Source organism: Panthera pardus, unplaced genomic scaffold (assembly GCF_024362965.1).
Source record: "Panthera pardus isolate Hobbes unplaced genomic scaffold, ASM2436296v1 HiC_scaffold_2, whole genome shotgun sequence".
NCBI classification, from domain to species: domain Eukaryota; kingdom Metazoa; phylum Chordata; class Mammalia; order Carnivora; family Felidae; genus Panthera; species Panthera pardus.
In genome coordinates this window covers 80,441,610-80,458,672 of record NW_026526765.1, presented here as the reverse complement: position 1 = coordinate 80,458,672, position 17,063 = coordinate 80,441,610, and the positions used below count along the sequence as shown (strand labels likewise).

General features: G+C 38.9%; 1 protein-coding gene across 5 annotated transcripts in view; it reads right to left on the bottom strand.

Annotated features, from left to right (window-relative positions):
• ERAP1 (endoplasmic reticulum aminopeptidase 1) overlaps positions 1 to 17,063 on the bottom strand; it is a 128,054-nt gene that overhangs the window by 12,939 nt on the left and 98,052 nt on the right. For all 5 annotated transcript variants that reach the window (XM_019428844.2, XM_019428840.2, XM_019428841.2 and 2 more), the window contains 7 exons: positions 14,300 to 14,420; positions 13,414 to 13,568; positions 12,953 to 13,066; positions 11,222 to 11,353; positions 8,196 to 8,327; positions 7,974 to 8,045; positions 6,024 to 6,178 (listed from right to left, as the gene is read on the bottom strand). In XM_019428844.2, the coding sequence (XP_019284389.1) occupies positions 6,024 to 6,178; positions 7,974 to 8,045; positions 8,196 to 8,327; positions 11,222 to 11,353; positions 12,953 to 13,066; positions 13,414 to 13,568; positions 14,300 to 14,420 (881 nt within the window). The remainder of the gene's footprint in view (positions 1 to 6,023; positions 6,179 to 7,973; positions 8,046 to 8,195; positions 8,328 to 11,221; positions 11,354 to 12,952; positions 13,067 to 13,413; positions 13,569 to 14,299; positions 14,421 to 17,063) is intronic.

Sequence of the window (17,063 nt, the reverse complement as noted above, 5' to 3'; positions counted from 1 at the left end):
CACACAAAGAAGGCAGAGACAGAGACAAGATAATAAAAGGAACCCCAACCTAACACAGTGAGGGAAGGATATTACCAAAGGCTCCACAGGCAGACTTGCCTGCCCTTGGAAATGACAAATAGAAATCTAAAGGACAACTAGATTATAAGTGAAGAAAATCCAGTGACTAATTCTAGAGAATCTACCAAAGAGTGGGGAAATTTCTAGAACTCTCTGCAGTCATAGGCTCTGTTGAGCATCACTGTTTATATTCCCCCTAAACCATGATATTGTGGACAGGAGCTGGGTTCAGTCACTATAGCCAGCTGGCTAGAGACACCCCAGCAAGTCTAAGGACCCTAGCCCACACCAGCTCCAGATGTCCTGCTAGGGTGGCCCCAGAACGGTACCCTGGGACCCTCCTGGCTTATGCCCACTCTAGCCCCAGCCATCTTGCCATTGGCAGCCTTAGGGCAGGGTAGCCTAGGACCCCATGGACTGCACCTGTTCCCACTCCAGGTCTACACATTCCACCAGGGCTGCATCCCCTCCAACTCCAGCTGTTTCTCCAGGGTGGCCCAGGGAAAGAATGCTCCAGAACCTCAAGCCCATGCACACTCCAGCTCCAGCTATTCCACCAGGGCAGCCACAGCACAGAATGTTTGGGAACTCTGGGCCCATTCCCAATCCAGCTCCAGCCATCCCACCAAGACAACCTTGGTGCAATTTGCCCTAGGACACTCCCCGCCATCCCACTTCAGCTTCCGCTGGACAGCCAAAAACACTAGGCACACACAATCTACACAGGGGATGCTCTCGTGTAAGGCCAGTCCATTAAAGACCAGGAGAAGTAGCTCTTCCACCTAACTCATAGAAATATACATATGAAATGAAACAAACTAAAGAAACAGAGGATTATAATTCCAACAAAATAAAATGAGAAAATTCCAGAAAAAAAACTCTAATGAAATACAGGTAAATAATTTACCTGATAAAGAGTTCAAAGTAATGGTCATAGAGAGGTTCACTGAACTAAGGAGAAGAATGGAAGAACACAGTGAGAACTTCAATAAATATTCAGAAAATGTAAGAAAGTACCAGATAGAAGTCACAGAGCTGAATAACAACTTAAATGAAAAATACAATAGAAACAATCAGCAGCAGATTAGACGATACAGAGCAGATCAATAATCTGGAAAATACAATAGTGGAAATCACCCAATCAGAATAGCAAAAAGAAAAAATAATTAAAAATGAGGATAGGCTATAAGGGACCTGGGTGCAACATCAACTGACAAACACTCACATTATAGCGGTCCCAGAAGGAGAAGAGGGAAAGAAAGGGGCAGAAAACGTATTTAAACAAATAATGGTTAAAACTTCACAATGCTGAGGAAGGAAATAAACATCCAGGTCCAAAAAGCACAGAAACTCCCAAACAAGATGAATCCAAAGAGATTCACACCAAGACATACTATAATTACAATGTTAACAGTTAAAGAGAAACTATTAAAGGCAGCAATATAAAAACAAAATGTCACAAAGAAGGGAAACCCATAAGACTATCAGCTGATTTTTCAGCACAAACTTTGCAGACCAGAAGGGAGTGACAGAATATATTTAAAGTGCTGAAAGGGAAAAACTTAAAGCCAAAATAACCCACCAAGCAAGGTTAATATTCAGAATAGAAAGAGACAGAAAGAGTTTCTAGCACAAGCAAAAGATAAAGGAGTTCATGACGACTATCCAACATTATAAGAAATGTTAAGGAATCTTCTTTAAGAAAGAAACAAAAGGCCATAATTAGAAATAAGAAAAAGAGAACTACCTATCTCTCCAATCTCTACCAATCTCTACCAATCTCTCTAATTGGTAGATCTCTACCAATCTCTCTAATGAATATAAATGCAAATATCCTCAATAAAATATTAGCAAACCTAATCCAACAATACATTTAAAAAAAATCATATGCCACCATCAAGTCAGATTTATTCCCAGGATGCAAAGGTGGTTCAATATTCACACACTCACACAAAAATTAACATATGTCACATTAATAAGAGAAAAGATAAAAACCCTATGATCATTTCAATAGATATGGAAAAAAACACTGAGCAAAGTACATCAATCCGTGATAAAAACCATCTGCAAAGTAGGTCTAGAGGGAACATGCCTCAATATAGTAAAGGCCTTATGTGCAAAACCCACAACCAACATCACACTCAATGGTAAAAAACTGAGAGCTTTTTCTCTAAGGTCAGGGAAAAGATAAGGATGTCCACTCTCACCAGTTTTATTCAACATAGTACTGGAAGTCCTAGCCACAGCAATTAAACATAAAGAAATAAAAGGCATCCAAATTGATAAGGAGGAAATAAAACTCTCATTATTTTCAGATGACATGATACCATACATAGAAAACCCTGAAGACTCGACTAAAAAAAAACTACTTACTAGAAGTGATAAATGAATCCAGTGAAGTCACAGGATATAAATCAATGGACAGAGATCTGTTACACCTCTATACACTAATAATGAAATAGGAGAAAGTGAAATTAAGAAAACAATCTATTTACAATTGCACCAGAAACAATAAAATATCTAGGAATAAACTTAAACAAACAGGTGAAAGAGCTGGACTCTGAAAATATAAAACACTGATGAAAGAAATTCAAGACAATGGAAAGAAATGGAAAGACATTCCATGCTCATGGAATGGAAGAATACTGTTAAAATGTCTACAGCACCCAAAGCAATCTACGGATTTAATGCAATTCCAATTAAAATACCAATTGCATTTTTCATAGAGTTAGAACAAACAATCCTAAAATTTGTATGAAACAAAAGACCTCTTGAAAAAAAATCTTGAAAAAGAAAAACAGAACTGGAGGTGTCACAATGCCAGATTTCAGGTTATATTACAAAATGGGAGTAATTAAAGCAGTATGGTACTGGTATAAAACAGTGTTGGGAAAACTGGACAGCTACATGCAAAAGAATGACCTGGGCCACTTTCTTTCACCATACACAATAATAAACTCAAAATGGATTAAAGATGTAAATGTGAGACCTGAAACGATAAAAATCCTAGAAGAGAGCACAGGCAGTTGCCCACAACAACATTTTTCTAGATGTCTCCTGAGGCAAGGGAAATAAAACCAAAAATAAATGATTGGGACTACATAAAAATAAAAAGGTTCTTCACGGTGAAGGAAACAACCAACAAAACTAAAGTGCAACCTACAGAATGGGAAATATTTGCCAATGACATATCCAATAAAGGGTTAGTATCCAAAATATATAAAGAACTTATAGCTCAACACCCAAAAAATGATCCAATTAAAAAATGAGAAGACATGAACAGACATTTCTCCAAACAAGACATACAGATGGCTAACAGACACATGAAAAGATGCTCAACATCACATATCAGGGAATTGCAATTCAAAACTACAATGAGATTTCACCTTACACCTGTCAGAAGGGCTAGCATTAAAAACCCAAGAAACAAGTGTTGGCAAAGATGTGGAGAAAAAGGAATCTTTGTGCACTACTGGTGAAAATGCAAACTTGTGCAGCCACTGTGGAACGCAGTATGGAGATTCCTCAAAAACTTAAAAATAGAACTACCCTATGATCCAGTAATCACAGTAGTGGGTATCTACCGAAGGAATATGAAGACACTAATTTGAAGGGACACATGAATCATGATGTTTATAGCAGCATTATTTACAATAGCCAAATTAGGGAAACAGCCCAAGTATCCATCAAGAGATGAATGGATACATGAGGCGCCTGGGTGGCTCAGTCGGTTAAGCAGCCGACTTCAGCTCAGGTCATGGTCTCGCGGTCCGTGAGTTCGAGCACCACGTCGGGCTCTGTGCTGACCGCTCAGAGCCTGGAGCCTGTTTCGGATTCTGTGTCTCCCTCTCTCTCTGACCCTCCCCCATTCATGCTCTGTCTCTCTCTGTCTCAAAAATAAATAAACGTTAAAAAAAAAAAAAAGAGATGAATGGATACAGATGTGGTATGTGTGTGTGTGTGTGTGTGTATGAACATTACTCAGCCATAAAAAAGAATGAAATCGTGCCATTTCCAAAGATGTGGATGGAGCTAGGGAGTATAATGCTAAGTGTAGTAAGTCAGTCAGAGAAACACAAATACCATATGATTTCACTCATATATGGAATTTAAGAAACAACAACAAAAAATGAAGAAAAGAAAAAAGATAGAAACAAACCACAAAGTAGCCTCTTAGCTATAGAGAACAAACTGATGTTTACCAGATGGAAGATGGGTGGGGGGATGGGTGAAATAGGTGATGGGGAATCAAGAGTACACTTACTATGATGAAAAGAAAAGAAAAGAAAAGAAAAGAAAAGAAAAGAAAAGAAAAGAAAAGAAAAGAAAAGAAAAAAGAAAAGAATAACAAGAGTAGGCAAGAATGTTGAGAAAATGGAAGGCTCCATTAGAAAAGAAAAGAAAAAAATAACAAGAGTAGGCAAGAATGTTGAGAAAATGGAAGGCTCCATTTTCCTATTGGTGAGAATGTAAATTGGTGCAGTCACTATCATAAACAGTACGTAGATTGCTCACAAAATTAAAAATAGAACTCCAATATGGATCCAGCAATTCCACTCCTGGGTATTTATTCAAAGAAAATGAAAACATACATCTGAAGAGATAAATGCGCCTGTATTGTTCACTGCAGTATTGTTTAATCATAGCAAGATACAGAAGCAACCTAAGTGTCTATTGATAAATGGATGAAGAAGATGTGGTGTGTGTATGTCTCTACATATACAATAGTATACACATACACATATATACATACACACACACAGTGGAGTATTAACCATAAAAAAGAATGAACTCTTTCCATATGCAATTAACAGACATAGACCTAGAACATATTATGTCAAGTGAAGTAAGTCATACAGATAAAGACAGATAAAACTAGATTTCATCTATATTGTAATCTGAAAAACAAAACAAACAAAACAGAAAGACTCATAAATAAGGAAGCAGGGGGTGGAGACAGGGGATGAAATAGGTAAAGAAGATTAAAAGATACAAACTTCTAGTTATAAAATAAGTTAAGTCATGGGATGTAATTTACAGCATAAAGTATATTGTCAATAATTTTTTAATACCTTTATTTAGTAACAGATGGTAACAGGACTTATCATTGTTATCATTTTGTAATGCATAAAATACATTGAATCAGTAGGATTTACACCTAAACTACTAGGATATTAATTATACTTCAATAATACATGTTATTTAGAGACCATATAAAAGATATAGATATAGAGAGTATATTTTTTTTAACTCTTGGGTATTTTGGATTACACATGGAAAGGTTTTATCTTAGGTTGTATATACATACTTTGGGTTATAACTGTAAAGACAGAGAGGAGAAAAGGGGAGGGAGGAGGAGAACGAGAATGATAAAGCAAATGTGGTTAAGAGTTAACATATATGTTAACCTGGGTAAAGAATCTTTGTGTTCTTCTTGCAACTTCTCTGTAAGTGTGAAATTATTTCAAAATAATTTTTTTTACATACGGCCTATCAAGAGTCAATCAAGTTGCCACATCTCCTTTCCACTGATGTCTCTCTGAAGTGTTAAAGCTGAACAGGTCCCAGGATCTAACTTGGGCTTCCAAAAGAGATCTGAGTCTCTCATAATCCCCAGAAGTCACCTAAATGTTTATGCCCTCAGTGAAAACCCAAATGCCAGGCACTGTTGTAACTTAGCAGTGGTTGCTTCAAGTCAGTAACTGGAAATTACCGTCCTATCAAACTACACAATGTGAGAATGTCAAAATAATTACATATAATCAGCTTTAGTGAGCTGAACCAAGGTTTAAAGCCACTGTTATCCTTTTGGGAAGACAGTGTTGTGTAATCACCTTTATAGGATACATAGCTTTCATCGAAATATTTCAGCATCTATTAAGAGCATTCTGAAAAATAAGGTTTCATCGTACAAGGCAGGTGGTACCTAGGCAACAAAATGAGCTTTTCTCTATGAATGTTACCCAGTTTCTGAGGCATCATCAGGTCCTTTCCTGTAGTGCTCTTGCTTCATGTGTACATTCCTCCCTCTCACCGTGATGGTTATCAGGGGAAAGCCTTTTTGCAGCGTCCACGTGTTCATCATGGTTTTCACATCAAGGCCTTCCTGACGCCAGTGCTGATTTATACACAGAAAAAAACAGACATGTGACCACTCGCCCAACTCTAATAGAGAACCCAAGCTTGCGCTCACAGGGCTACTTCCTGTTGACAACCTCTGTGAGGCTTTTTCCTCATCCCTTCCTTGGCTCATCAGACCCTGTCCTCCTTCCTCCCTTCCCCACACTGCCTTCTGCCATAGCATTCCCACTAGAGCACTGATTACTTCTTTTCATTCTCTTCCTCTATCTACATGTGTAGGTCATGTCTTGAGAGCATGTATCTGGTTCTACCAGGCATACCTTGGGCTTGCCACACCACACAAAGCAGGCATGGGAATGAAGGCAGAGAAGGGAGACAAAATGGCCAGGCATTCAACACCTATATATCATTACTGGCTCCCAGAGAAGCAACGCGGGGCGGGAGGAGGCGGAAATCATCAGTCAACAGCCTATACTTCCTAAGTGGTAGCATCAAGATAGTCCACACACAACAGTCATAAATTCAAAGGAGAATACATTTTTGATACTAAAAAAGCTTCTGGAAAGAGCCTAAATGCCCATCAATTGATGAATGAATAAAGAAGATGTGGTTTATATATACAATGGAATAGTACTTAGCAATGAGAAAAAATGAAATCATGCCATTTGCAGCAACATGGATGGAACTGGAAGGTATTATGCTGAGTGAAATAAGTCAGCCAAAGAAGGACAGATATCATCTGCTTTCACTCATATGTGGAACTTGAGAAACTTAACAGAAGACCATAGGGGAAAGGAAGGGGAAAAAATAGTTACAAACAGGCAGGGAGGCAAACCACAACAGACTCTTAAATACAGAGAAAAAACTGAGGGTGGATGGGGGGGTTGGGGAGAGGGGAAAGTGGGTGATGGGCAATGAGGAGGCCACTTGTTGGGATGAGCACTGGGTGTTGTATGTAAGCCAATTTGACAATAAATTATATTAAAAGAAAAGAAAGATAACACTCAAAAATAAAAAAAAATAAAAAAGCTTCTAAAGGTATTTAAGAGCTAGTAAAAAAAGACAAAACATGCTACATAACAATCTAGAAATTACTGAAAAAAGCCATCTCTAAAAACCAAAAGCCAAAAAAATTAAAATATGGTGAATAAAGTTTAGTTGAATCTGTGGATTTAACCTCCACCACCTAGGAAAATATTCCACAAGTCCAGATAAACAGACTCACATTGTTTTGTGACTCAAATATTAGGAATTCTTTACAGCTTAACAGTTAAACACGTGAATTAAATCTAAATTCAGATCCCCACTCTGTAATTTACTAAGCATAGGCTTTTGGATTCCACATTCCCAATCTGTTAAAATAGAAGTAAAAGTACCCCACTCATGGTCTTATTCTGCAAAGTAAAGGAGGTAATGTACCTAAGTGCTTATTAGCACTTGCCTGACACATAGTAAGCTCTCCAGAATGTTCACTGCCCTTATTTGTTGTTTCACAAATGAAGACCTATGGAAATGATCCATATAGCCTGACTGATACAGACCCCGTCTACCATAGAAACATGCCATACATTCACTGCTTTACAGAGAATGAAGCTCAACAAATTAGTACCAGTGATATGTGTTACCCAAGAATGCTATCCAACTCCCTTGTGTAGATAGTTCTCAAAAGAAATTATAAAAGACTGTCGGTCTGGTATAGTTTAAACACAATCTTTTGTAGAGAAGAATGACAGAATGAAGGGCCTCAAAGAGTTTGGCACAGAGGTTTCCTTCAAAGAATGCGGACTCAAAATATGTGCTTAGGGGTAGCATGTAGAGATCTAACAACTTACTGAGGATGAGGATGAATGTGCACCCCTGGAGCAAAAGCCATCCATTCTTTGTGTGTCACTGGCAGGACAAATCTAAAAACCAAAAATAAACATATTATTCTCAGTTCTGTAGAAAACACTCATGATTCTGGTCAGATGGATTAATATGGTATAGGAAAAACAAAACAAAACATGATAATAAGCCTGTGGATTCCGAAAATAGATAAATAAAACCATACTCACACTTGCCAGACTATTCCACAGGTCCTCATTTTTTGTGTTTTTATAGCTATACTTCTGGAGATACTGTACAATACCACTTTTAAATGCATCAGCACTGAGATAATCCCTTAGCATATTCAGAATACAAGCTCCCTGAAAAGACAATGTCAAGCATGGTTATAGTTTAATCATCTAACCCACCATCACACTTTAAAAAAATTTTTTTTAAAGAAAGTAGGTTAAACCTAAACCTGTCTAGGGAGGGGATTGAACAGGACTGTTTTTGTTCTTTCTCAGTCCACTAAGCAATCAAGTCTCCCACAGGACAAACTAACATCATGGCCCATTCCCATTACTCACAGGTCAGCAAACGGTGCAGCATCAACACTGAACCCTGGACCACCACCTGCCTTCCCCACTGCCACGCTAGTGCAGCAGTAGGGGCAGAAGGTCCAAGAGGTAGAAGCAGAGGTACCGGTTAAGGAAGGGAGGGGAGCGCAGACAGCTGGAGCATAGAAGGCAAGAGTAACAATGAGAAAAGAGAATTCCTACGTACCCTGTGTTCCTGGGTTAAGAGCTCTTTTCCCCTCCACCCCCATTCATGTGGATTGTAGATCACAAACTCAAATGCCTCTAATGGATAAGGGACATAAATGAGGGAATTCGTTCAAGGGTAAAAAAAAATTTTCTGTTTAGGTTGTTTCTTCCCCTCCACCTTTTTTTTCAATGTAACTTTCTAATTCCCAAGAACATCCTTCTTCTCCCCTCAGACCCTTCAATTCACTTCCTGTATATACTATCTTCTCTTAAATCTTTTTTCTAAGCAATAATGATTCCACTGACCCTGAAAGCCCTTCCTACTTCCTTTTCTTCCTAAAAAGAAATCACCCTTTAAGAAGTACAAAATCTCCTTTTCTGAGAGAATTTCTTATATCTTCTCAAGACATAGACTGTCCCTTTTTCTGTGGCTCTAGGGGATGGTGAGGATAACAGGCAAAGTCAGGACCCCTGAATATCGACATGGAGTGCATATCTCTGCCAAAAGAATGGATACTTTTTAAAGTTTTTATTGATGGGGCGCCTGGGTGGATCAGTTAATAAGCTTCTGACTCTTGGTTTCTGCTCAGATCATGATCTTACGGTTGTTGAGTTCGAGCCCCATGTTGGGGCTATCAGTACAGAGCCTGCTTGGGATTCTCTCTCTCCCTCTTTCTCTGCCCCTTCCCCACTCACACTGCTCATTCTCTCAAAATAAATGAATAAACTTTTAAAAAACACAAATATTTGAAGTTTTTATGGAGGTATAATTTACATGTAACAGTTTCAGGTGTATAGTGATTAAATGTTTGTATATACTGTGAAGTGACTACTACAATAAGTCTAGTTAACATCTGTTACCACATAGAGTTACAATTTTTCTTCTGATGTGGACTTTTAAGATGTACTCTTAGCAACTTCCCAATATGCAATACAGTATTATTAACTATATAGTACCATGCTGTAAATTACATCCCAGCGACTTAAAGGTTTTCTAAAAATATGTACCCTTTTAACCCCCTTCACCCACTGACAACCACCAATCTGTTCTGTGAAAGGTGAAGTTTTTTGTTTTTTAAGAATATCACATATAAGCAAAATCATATGGTATTTGTCTTTGACTTATTTCACTTAGCATAATGCTCTCAAGGTCCATCCACACTGTCCAAAGGGCAAAATGTCATTCTTTCTTGCGGGTGAATAATATTCTGTTGTATATACATATCACATTTTTCATCCATTCATTCATTGATGGGCACCTAGCTTGCTTCCTTATCTTGGTTATTGTAAATAATACTATAATGAGTATGAAGGTGTGTATTATCTTTGAATTCGTGTTTTTGTTTTCTTTAAACACTCAGAATTGCTGAATCATACGGTAGTTCTATTTTTTAATTCTGCACAAAGAGCAATGGAGCTGCCCTACGCGTGTAGTTCTATTATAAATATATAATGTGTGTGTGTGTGTGTGTGTGTTTTTCTTTTAGAGGCAGAGAGTGCGGGAGCAGGAGAGGAGGCAGAGAAATAGAATCTTAAGCAGACACCACATCCAGCATAGAGCTAGACACAAGGCTCAGTCCAACAACCATGGGACAGCCATTAATTGAAGAGACTCTCCTTTTCCCATTGTATATTCTTGGCTCTTTTTTCACAGATAAAAAAAAAAAATAATAACCGTATGTGTGGGTTTGTTTTTGGGTTTTCTAATTTGTTCCACCAAGTTATGTACTTGTGTGTTGTTATCTCCCCTGAACTACTTATGGAAATATCGAAGAATACCGTTCTGTTTACTACAAATAAAACAGCCTAGTACAATGATAATGACCTTCTCTGCCCGTTAAAAATAATGGAAACAGTTGGAAATGGAAAGAGAATTGGAAAAGCATCCTTGATCTCATGAAGAAGGAACTATGACTTTATCTCCAGGTTGCATTGCCAAGGGAAATTACCCAGGTTCCATGTAACCAGTGTCATAAGAATCCTTTTTTTTTTTTCTTTTTCCTTGTCCAGAGAAGCCAGATATCAAGATTTTTATGTAAAATTTCCCACTAGACGTTAGCAACCATTTCCAATTCTGTATTAAACACACTGTATAGGACAGTATTTTGCAGTTCAACAATATAAACCATTTTTGAAGGCAGTGAAAGGCAAGCTACATGGGGCACGGATTTTTGCCTGGTACAACAGTTATGCTCAATCAAGACCTATTTGTTGAATGATAAATAAAAGACAAAGTTATTGTAGACCATGGATTTTCACTTTATGACAGAGTAAATGACAAACTGACTATAATATAATCTTTAGGATTACAAACCAAACTTCAAGTTAAGCCTTAAAGAGTCAAGTTTAAGTTTAACTTAAAGTTAAGCCCCTGCCAGCATGGGACAGCATAAAAAGCATTCCACCTGGGTTGTTCCTTATGGAAAGCCACCCCACAACCCTCTGTCATCTCTCCACCAAAGTCTTTATAAGTTTGATGTCTAAAATGTACCCTTATAATCCATTTTTACCTTTTCATAAGAAACTTCATCAAACATTTCCCGAATCTGAGCAGGATTCTCTACAGCTGTCGACACAGGGTGTGAAGAATTTAATGCGTCTACCTCCATCACATCAAAACACTTGCCAAAGAAATAATCTTCCTATTGAGACAAAGACTTGATTTATTTTTAGATAAAAAATATGAAAGGACACATGTTTTATCTGGGCTAGACAGAATTGCAGTTTTCTAAAGAGCATCCTAGAAACAATTTTAGGTGAACATTTTAGATTTTGTTCATCTTAAATGCCTATCACTTTAGAAGACAATTTTCTCTTAACTTAAAAATAGAACTATCATTCCTATAGTCAAACAGTGCCAAAACAACAAACTAAAATGTGTAGTGATTCCAACATCTCCAATCATCTTATTTTAAGGCAAAGAAATTTAAATTTTTTTTAATGTTTATTTATTTTTGACAGAGAGAGACACAGAGCATGAGTGGGGGAGAGGCAGAGAGAGAGGGAGACACAGAATCCGAAGCAGGCTCCAGGCTCTGAGCTGTCAGCACAAAGCCTGACACAGGGCTCAAACTCACAGACCGTGAGATCATGACCTGAGCTGAAGTTGGACGCTCAACTGACTAAGCCACCCAGGCGCCCCACAGAAATTTAAATTTAAAACTATGTGGTCAAAAAAAAAAAAATGGAGGACAAATTCCAAATATAATCTAATTTCTTAGGGCATATTACTCAACAGAATAACATACACACATCATCATTTTTATTATTAAGGCATATGTGGAAATGGGAAAATATTTATGACCCATTGTAGTACAATAGTTATATAGACATTACAACTATAAATTATGTGTACAGGAAGATGAAAATGAGAAGTTAATATATGCCTAGGTCAAAATTATAGTGGGGTAAAGGATTGTTTGGGGGATTTTGTTTGTTTTTAAAGTAAGTTTCTTTTTTAGCTTTACTACATGCGATTTTCACAAGTTAAACACCTGATTTTTAAAATAAACATGTAGGGGCACCTGGGTGGCTCAGTCGGTTGAGTGTCCGACTTCGGCTCAGGTCATGATCTCACGGTCTGTGAGTTCGAGCCCCGCGTCGAGCTCTGTGCTGACAGCTCAGAGCCTAGAGCCTGTTTCTGATTCTGTGTCTCCCTCTTTCTCTGCCCCTCCCCTGCTCACACTCTGTCTCTCTCTGTCTCAAAAATAAATAAACATTAACAAAATTTAAAAAAATAAAATAAATAAATAAATAAATAAATAAATAAAATAAAATAAAATAAACATCTAAAGGTTCCAAAGCATGAAGTTTGGGACTCCCGAGTGTAGGCTCATAAATAAACAAGTGTGCAGTTACCTAAAACAAGTAGAATCGGATTTGATTTGACAAGCAGGATACTATTGAAATAAAAGCAATCTGTACATAATCCTTCAGAGAGGAACCTAATGGTTGAGGAAATGATATGCAACAGACAGGCTGTCATTACTTCTAGCTTTTTTATAATAAGGGAGGATAAGATTTAACAGAATTTCCTAACAACCACATATTTGGAAATAAGCAATCCAGTTAGGAAATAAGCATTTGTGTTACCTTTCAAGTTCACTAGCATTTTAGAAACCAGATTCTAATCTAAGCTATCAGGGAGTTATTAATATTTCCATGAATTCTATAATCAAAGACCAGCAACACTGAACAAAACAGCAGTATCAACTTGTTAAAAATAAGTAAATACTTCTTACAACTTTCAGTTCTGGATGAGTCACAGTGACAGACACAAACTCCATAAACTTCGCAAATCCCTCATTTAGCCAAAGATCATTCCACCATTCCATAGTCACGAGATTCCCAAACCACTAAAAGGAAAGTACTAGATTATTCATACATTTCTACGGAGACTGGATTATCTACACAGTTACAGACATAAGGCGTTCAGAAGGAAAGATTTCGTATGTGCAATGTCAGCATATAAGTAACATTTACAGAATTTTTTATCAAAATAAGAAGAAAAACCTTTCAACGTTCATTTTAAAACATGGGACCTTGTGCTTTAAAAGAAATCATTTTTCCTATAGAAAAAAAGACAAAGTAAAGATGAATCGATACACTTCATGTATCAATATGAATAGTCTTTTAAGTCCCATAAAAGCAAAATAGATGTAGTTTCACCACAATTTTTAAAAGCATCATTTATCTTGTGTACCTGGTGGGCGAGTTCATGGGACACAGTCAAAGTAATGCCAAGCTTATTTGATGCAGAAGACTTTTCAGAATCAAACAATAGAACAGATTCTCTGTATGTGGTCAGTCCCCAGTTTTCCATAGCGCCACTCTCAAAGTCAGGAATAGCAGCAAGATCTTGGAAAGGACACAAAAATGTATTAACAGTCCCTAAACTAGACATTGCCCAAACACACTAACTTTCAGAATGGATGGGTGTAGGGATCAAAAGAAAAGAACTTATCACAACCTAGAAAAAGAGGCTCAGTGATTCAGGGTTGCTCTGCTGTTGCCTGACAAAGTCAGATTGGGGCCTCGGGCCTTCTGACTCCTCTTCTAACTTTCTGACAAGGAATTCAGGGATTGGATACTCTTAATAATAATTTCCTCAATTATACACTTGACTTTGGATGCCCTCGACTCCCATACACCTAAAATCTCAAACGAATAATAGTTTTAAAAGCCCATTTAAGAAGGAAACTGCAGATTTTCCTTACACTGTGTAAATGTGTTCATTAAGAAAAATGTATTGAGCACCCTCTCTATTTCTACCAAATATGTGCAAATAATGAAAAAGATGCAGCTTCTACCCTTTGCTGTCTGCCCACTAATACAACTGAGTTTATCTTTAAGGTCAGAAGGTAAAATTATCACCATGACATGTGCCTCAGAAATCTTATCAAGATCTGCTCCTGCTATTATTAGAAATTTACTGTATAGATTAGGGGTGAGAAGGAGCAACCTTCTCCTGCCAGAGGTCTAGACTTGAAGGGCTGCTGAGATACCATGGGAATGCCAATTACGGGGATATAATACATAGCTGAGGTCATTAAATGCCACAACTTGAAATAATCTTGCAAAATTTCTACCTTGTTTGGGTAAGGGATATGGAATGCTGAAATAATCCTCATAAAACTCTAGAAGAGTCACTGCAGCATCCAGTGCATAATCTGCCTGATGTATCTTGTCTGGCACAGCATATATGGAAACCTGAAGAGAAAGCACAGTTAGTTACTCAAATGCCATAGTGGCTTCTCTCCACGTGGGGAATAAACTTAGAAATTCTCTGAGCTTGTACCCAGGGGTTAACAAGGCATAAAGAAATAGGAAGCCACAGGATGAAAGCACCCAAGATTTGGTAACCAAGATTAGATATTCAGGGCCGAAGCGCCCCAATTTAGTACAGAATCAGAAAGCTGCTTTCATGGGAGGAAAGGTCCAGAATAGGTAAACAGGTAAATAGGGCTGTTGCCCAGCCCTAGGTAACAGGTATATAGGGCTGCTGCCCAACCGCAACAGGCCGAAGTTGCCCAGAGGGGAGCTTATTAGCAAAAGAAAGGTACCTTGATGTCCCTGAGGTAGCATGCTCTCACTCTCTTGTCCCCTATGCAAGCTAAGATAAACAGACAAGGCCCCTCATGCCTGCCATAAACAACCAGCTGCCCAGCACCAGGACTTTGCTTTGTGTTGACCAAAACCCCTAACACTGCATATCTGTAAAACCCCCTTTTCCTCACACCTGTGAGTTAATGTTCATGGTTTCACTGTCTCTTTGTGCACATCCATCACGCTTTTAAGCCTTCTGATTCTAATAAAAACACGGCAAGGACCCTTACTCGGGGTTCTTGTCTCCTCCCAAACGTTAGCCTCTCTCACATTTTAATCCTGCATCCCTATTTCTTGCTGGAGAAGAGAGAACTCCAGACCCTAAGTCTACAACAGATGGTGACCCAGGACTGACACAGCCAGAAGGCGGTGCAACTCAAGGACTGCGGGATGCCATGGACCGACTAAAGAGCTCCAAGAAAAACGCACCAGATTACAATCTCTTCCTGATGAACTAAGAGAAAAGCAAAACTATATTAGGATTTGCTGCCGCGGAACTTTGGAGAGATTTATTATGGGAGACTCCCTATCCCCAGAGCAGAAAGAGTACATTCATATTTTACAATCATTGGGAAAGGTGGCTGGCACTATCTTCACTCAGAAAGCACTCCTTGAATTATGATTACCCAGCAACACTGCCTTTGGTTCCCAAAACAAGGAACTTATGATCTTGATATTTGGGAGCGAGTAGGGAAAACATTAAAATCTCAGCATTCCGAGGTGGCTAATGTCCTCCCCTGAGGTAATCCTTACTTGGTCCATTGTCCATACTGCCCTTCTCCCATTGAGTTCAGACGATGCATATAAAGATAAAGAATTACCCAAAAAAGAGGAAAACTCTAGGCTTTTTTATAGTCAGCCTGTGCCTTCACTGCCTTTACAGCCAGAAGATACACACCCTCTCTCCAAAGGGTGGGACGATATCAAGCCTCAAGAAACCTCACCGACTGGTTCTGATAAAGTCCTCACCCCAATGCAAAAGTGCATTAAGAAGCCCAGAAGGCCGGTGAATTCCAGGTGTTTCCCGTTGTCGGGCAAAACGGGCAATACGTCCGTGAAGGCCTGCTCTTTCAAATAGTAAAGGAATTGCAGAAATCAGTTCAGCTGTATGGCTCCACAGCCCTTTTACGATCTGCATTTTAGAAACTATTTGTGGCACTATTCCATGTATGCCTAGGACTGGGGCTGTCTTATAAAAATCATTTTGGGGCGCCTGGGTGGCTCAGTCGGTTGAGCGTCCGACTTCGGCTCAGGTCACGATCTCGCGGTCCGTGAGTTCGAGCCCCGCGTGGGGCTCTGGGCTGATGGCTCAGAGCCTGGAGCCTGCTTCCGATTCTGTGTCTCCCTCTCTCTCTGACCCTCCCCCGTTCATGCTCTGTCTCTGTCTCAAAAGTAAAATAAACGTTAAAAAAAAAAAAAAAAAATTTTAAAAATCATTTTGACTCCAGCCCAGTATGCTGTCTATGCCCAAGAGTTTCATGACGCTTGTGTAACTCGTGCTATGCAAAACTTTGATGCTGCTATTCCAGCGTCTTTTGAACAACTGTCCAGTACAGGACAATGTTCCCAACTAAGGCAACAAGCTCAGCTTCCAATCATTGTCAGCAAAACAATGCACTAAAATAGTATGACTTATTTTACACAGGCCGTCTCTTTTAAAGGGGACTCTCTCTCTCTCTCTCTCACTGTTACTCCCAATATACTCTGGCTACTCTAACTACACGTGGGGGTTTCTCCCTCATTCATTTCCTTGGTCAATGACTACGATAATCAGAGCCAACTGTCTCTGGTTAGTCTACCTCAGGATGGAGGTTTTAAGGAATATTCCCAAGCAACTGCCAAAACTCCTTTTGTCTTGGGGAACTTCTCTGTCTTCTCTGGCCTGACATAGACTGCCTAATTCCACAAGTGGAAAACAAAACAAAAATCTGTATCTGCTCATCTATCTGAGCTAACAGGCTTTAGGACCACGAGAACTCTTTCTCTGCCCTCTATGCCTTTATCTGCCTTCAGGCCAGCTGTGGGCACCTCACCCTTTAGGCCTTCCCTTCCCACTCCTCAGGGTCCTGCACCAACTGGGATGCGACCTGCATATCTGGCTCTTCAATGCCTCAGGCAGCATCAACTCTTCCTCCTAAGAGCAAAAAATACCCCCTTAGACTAGGGCCACCCACTTCAGAATTCCTCACTGGTTCCACGGGAAAAAACTGACAATGGTAAACTTTTAAGAGGACACAGATAAAATGT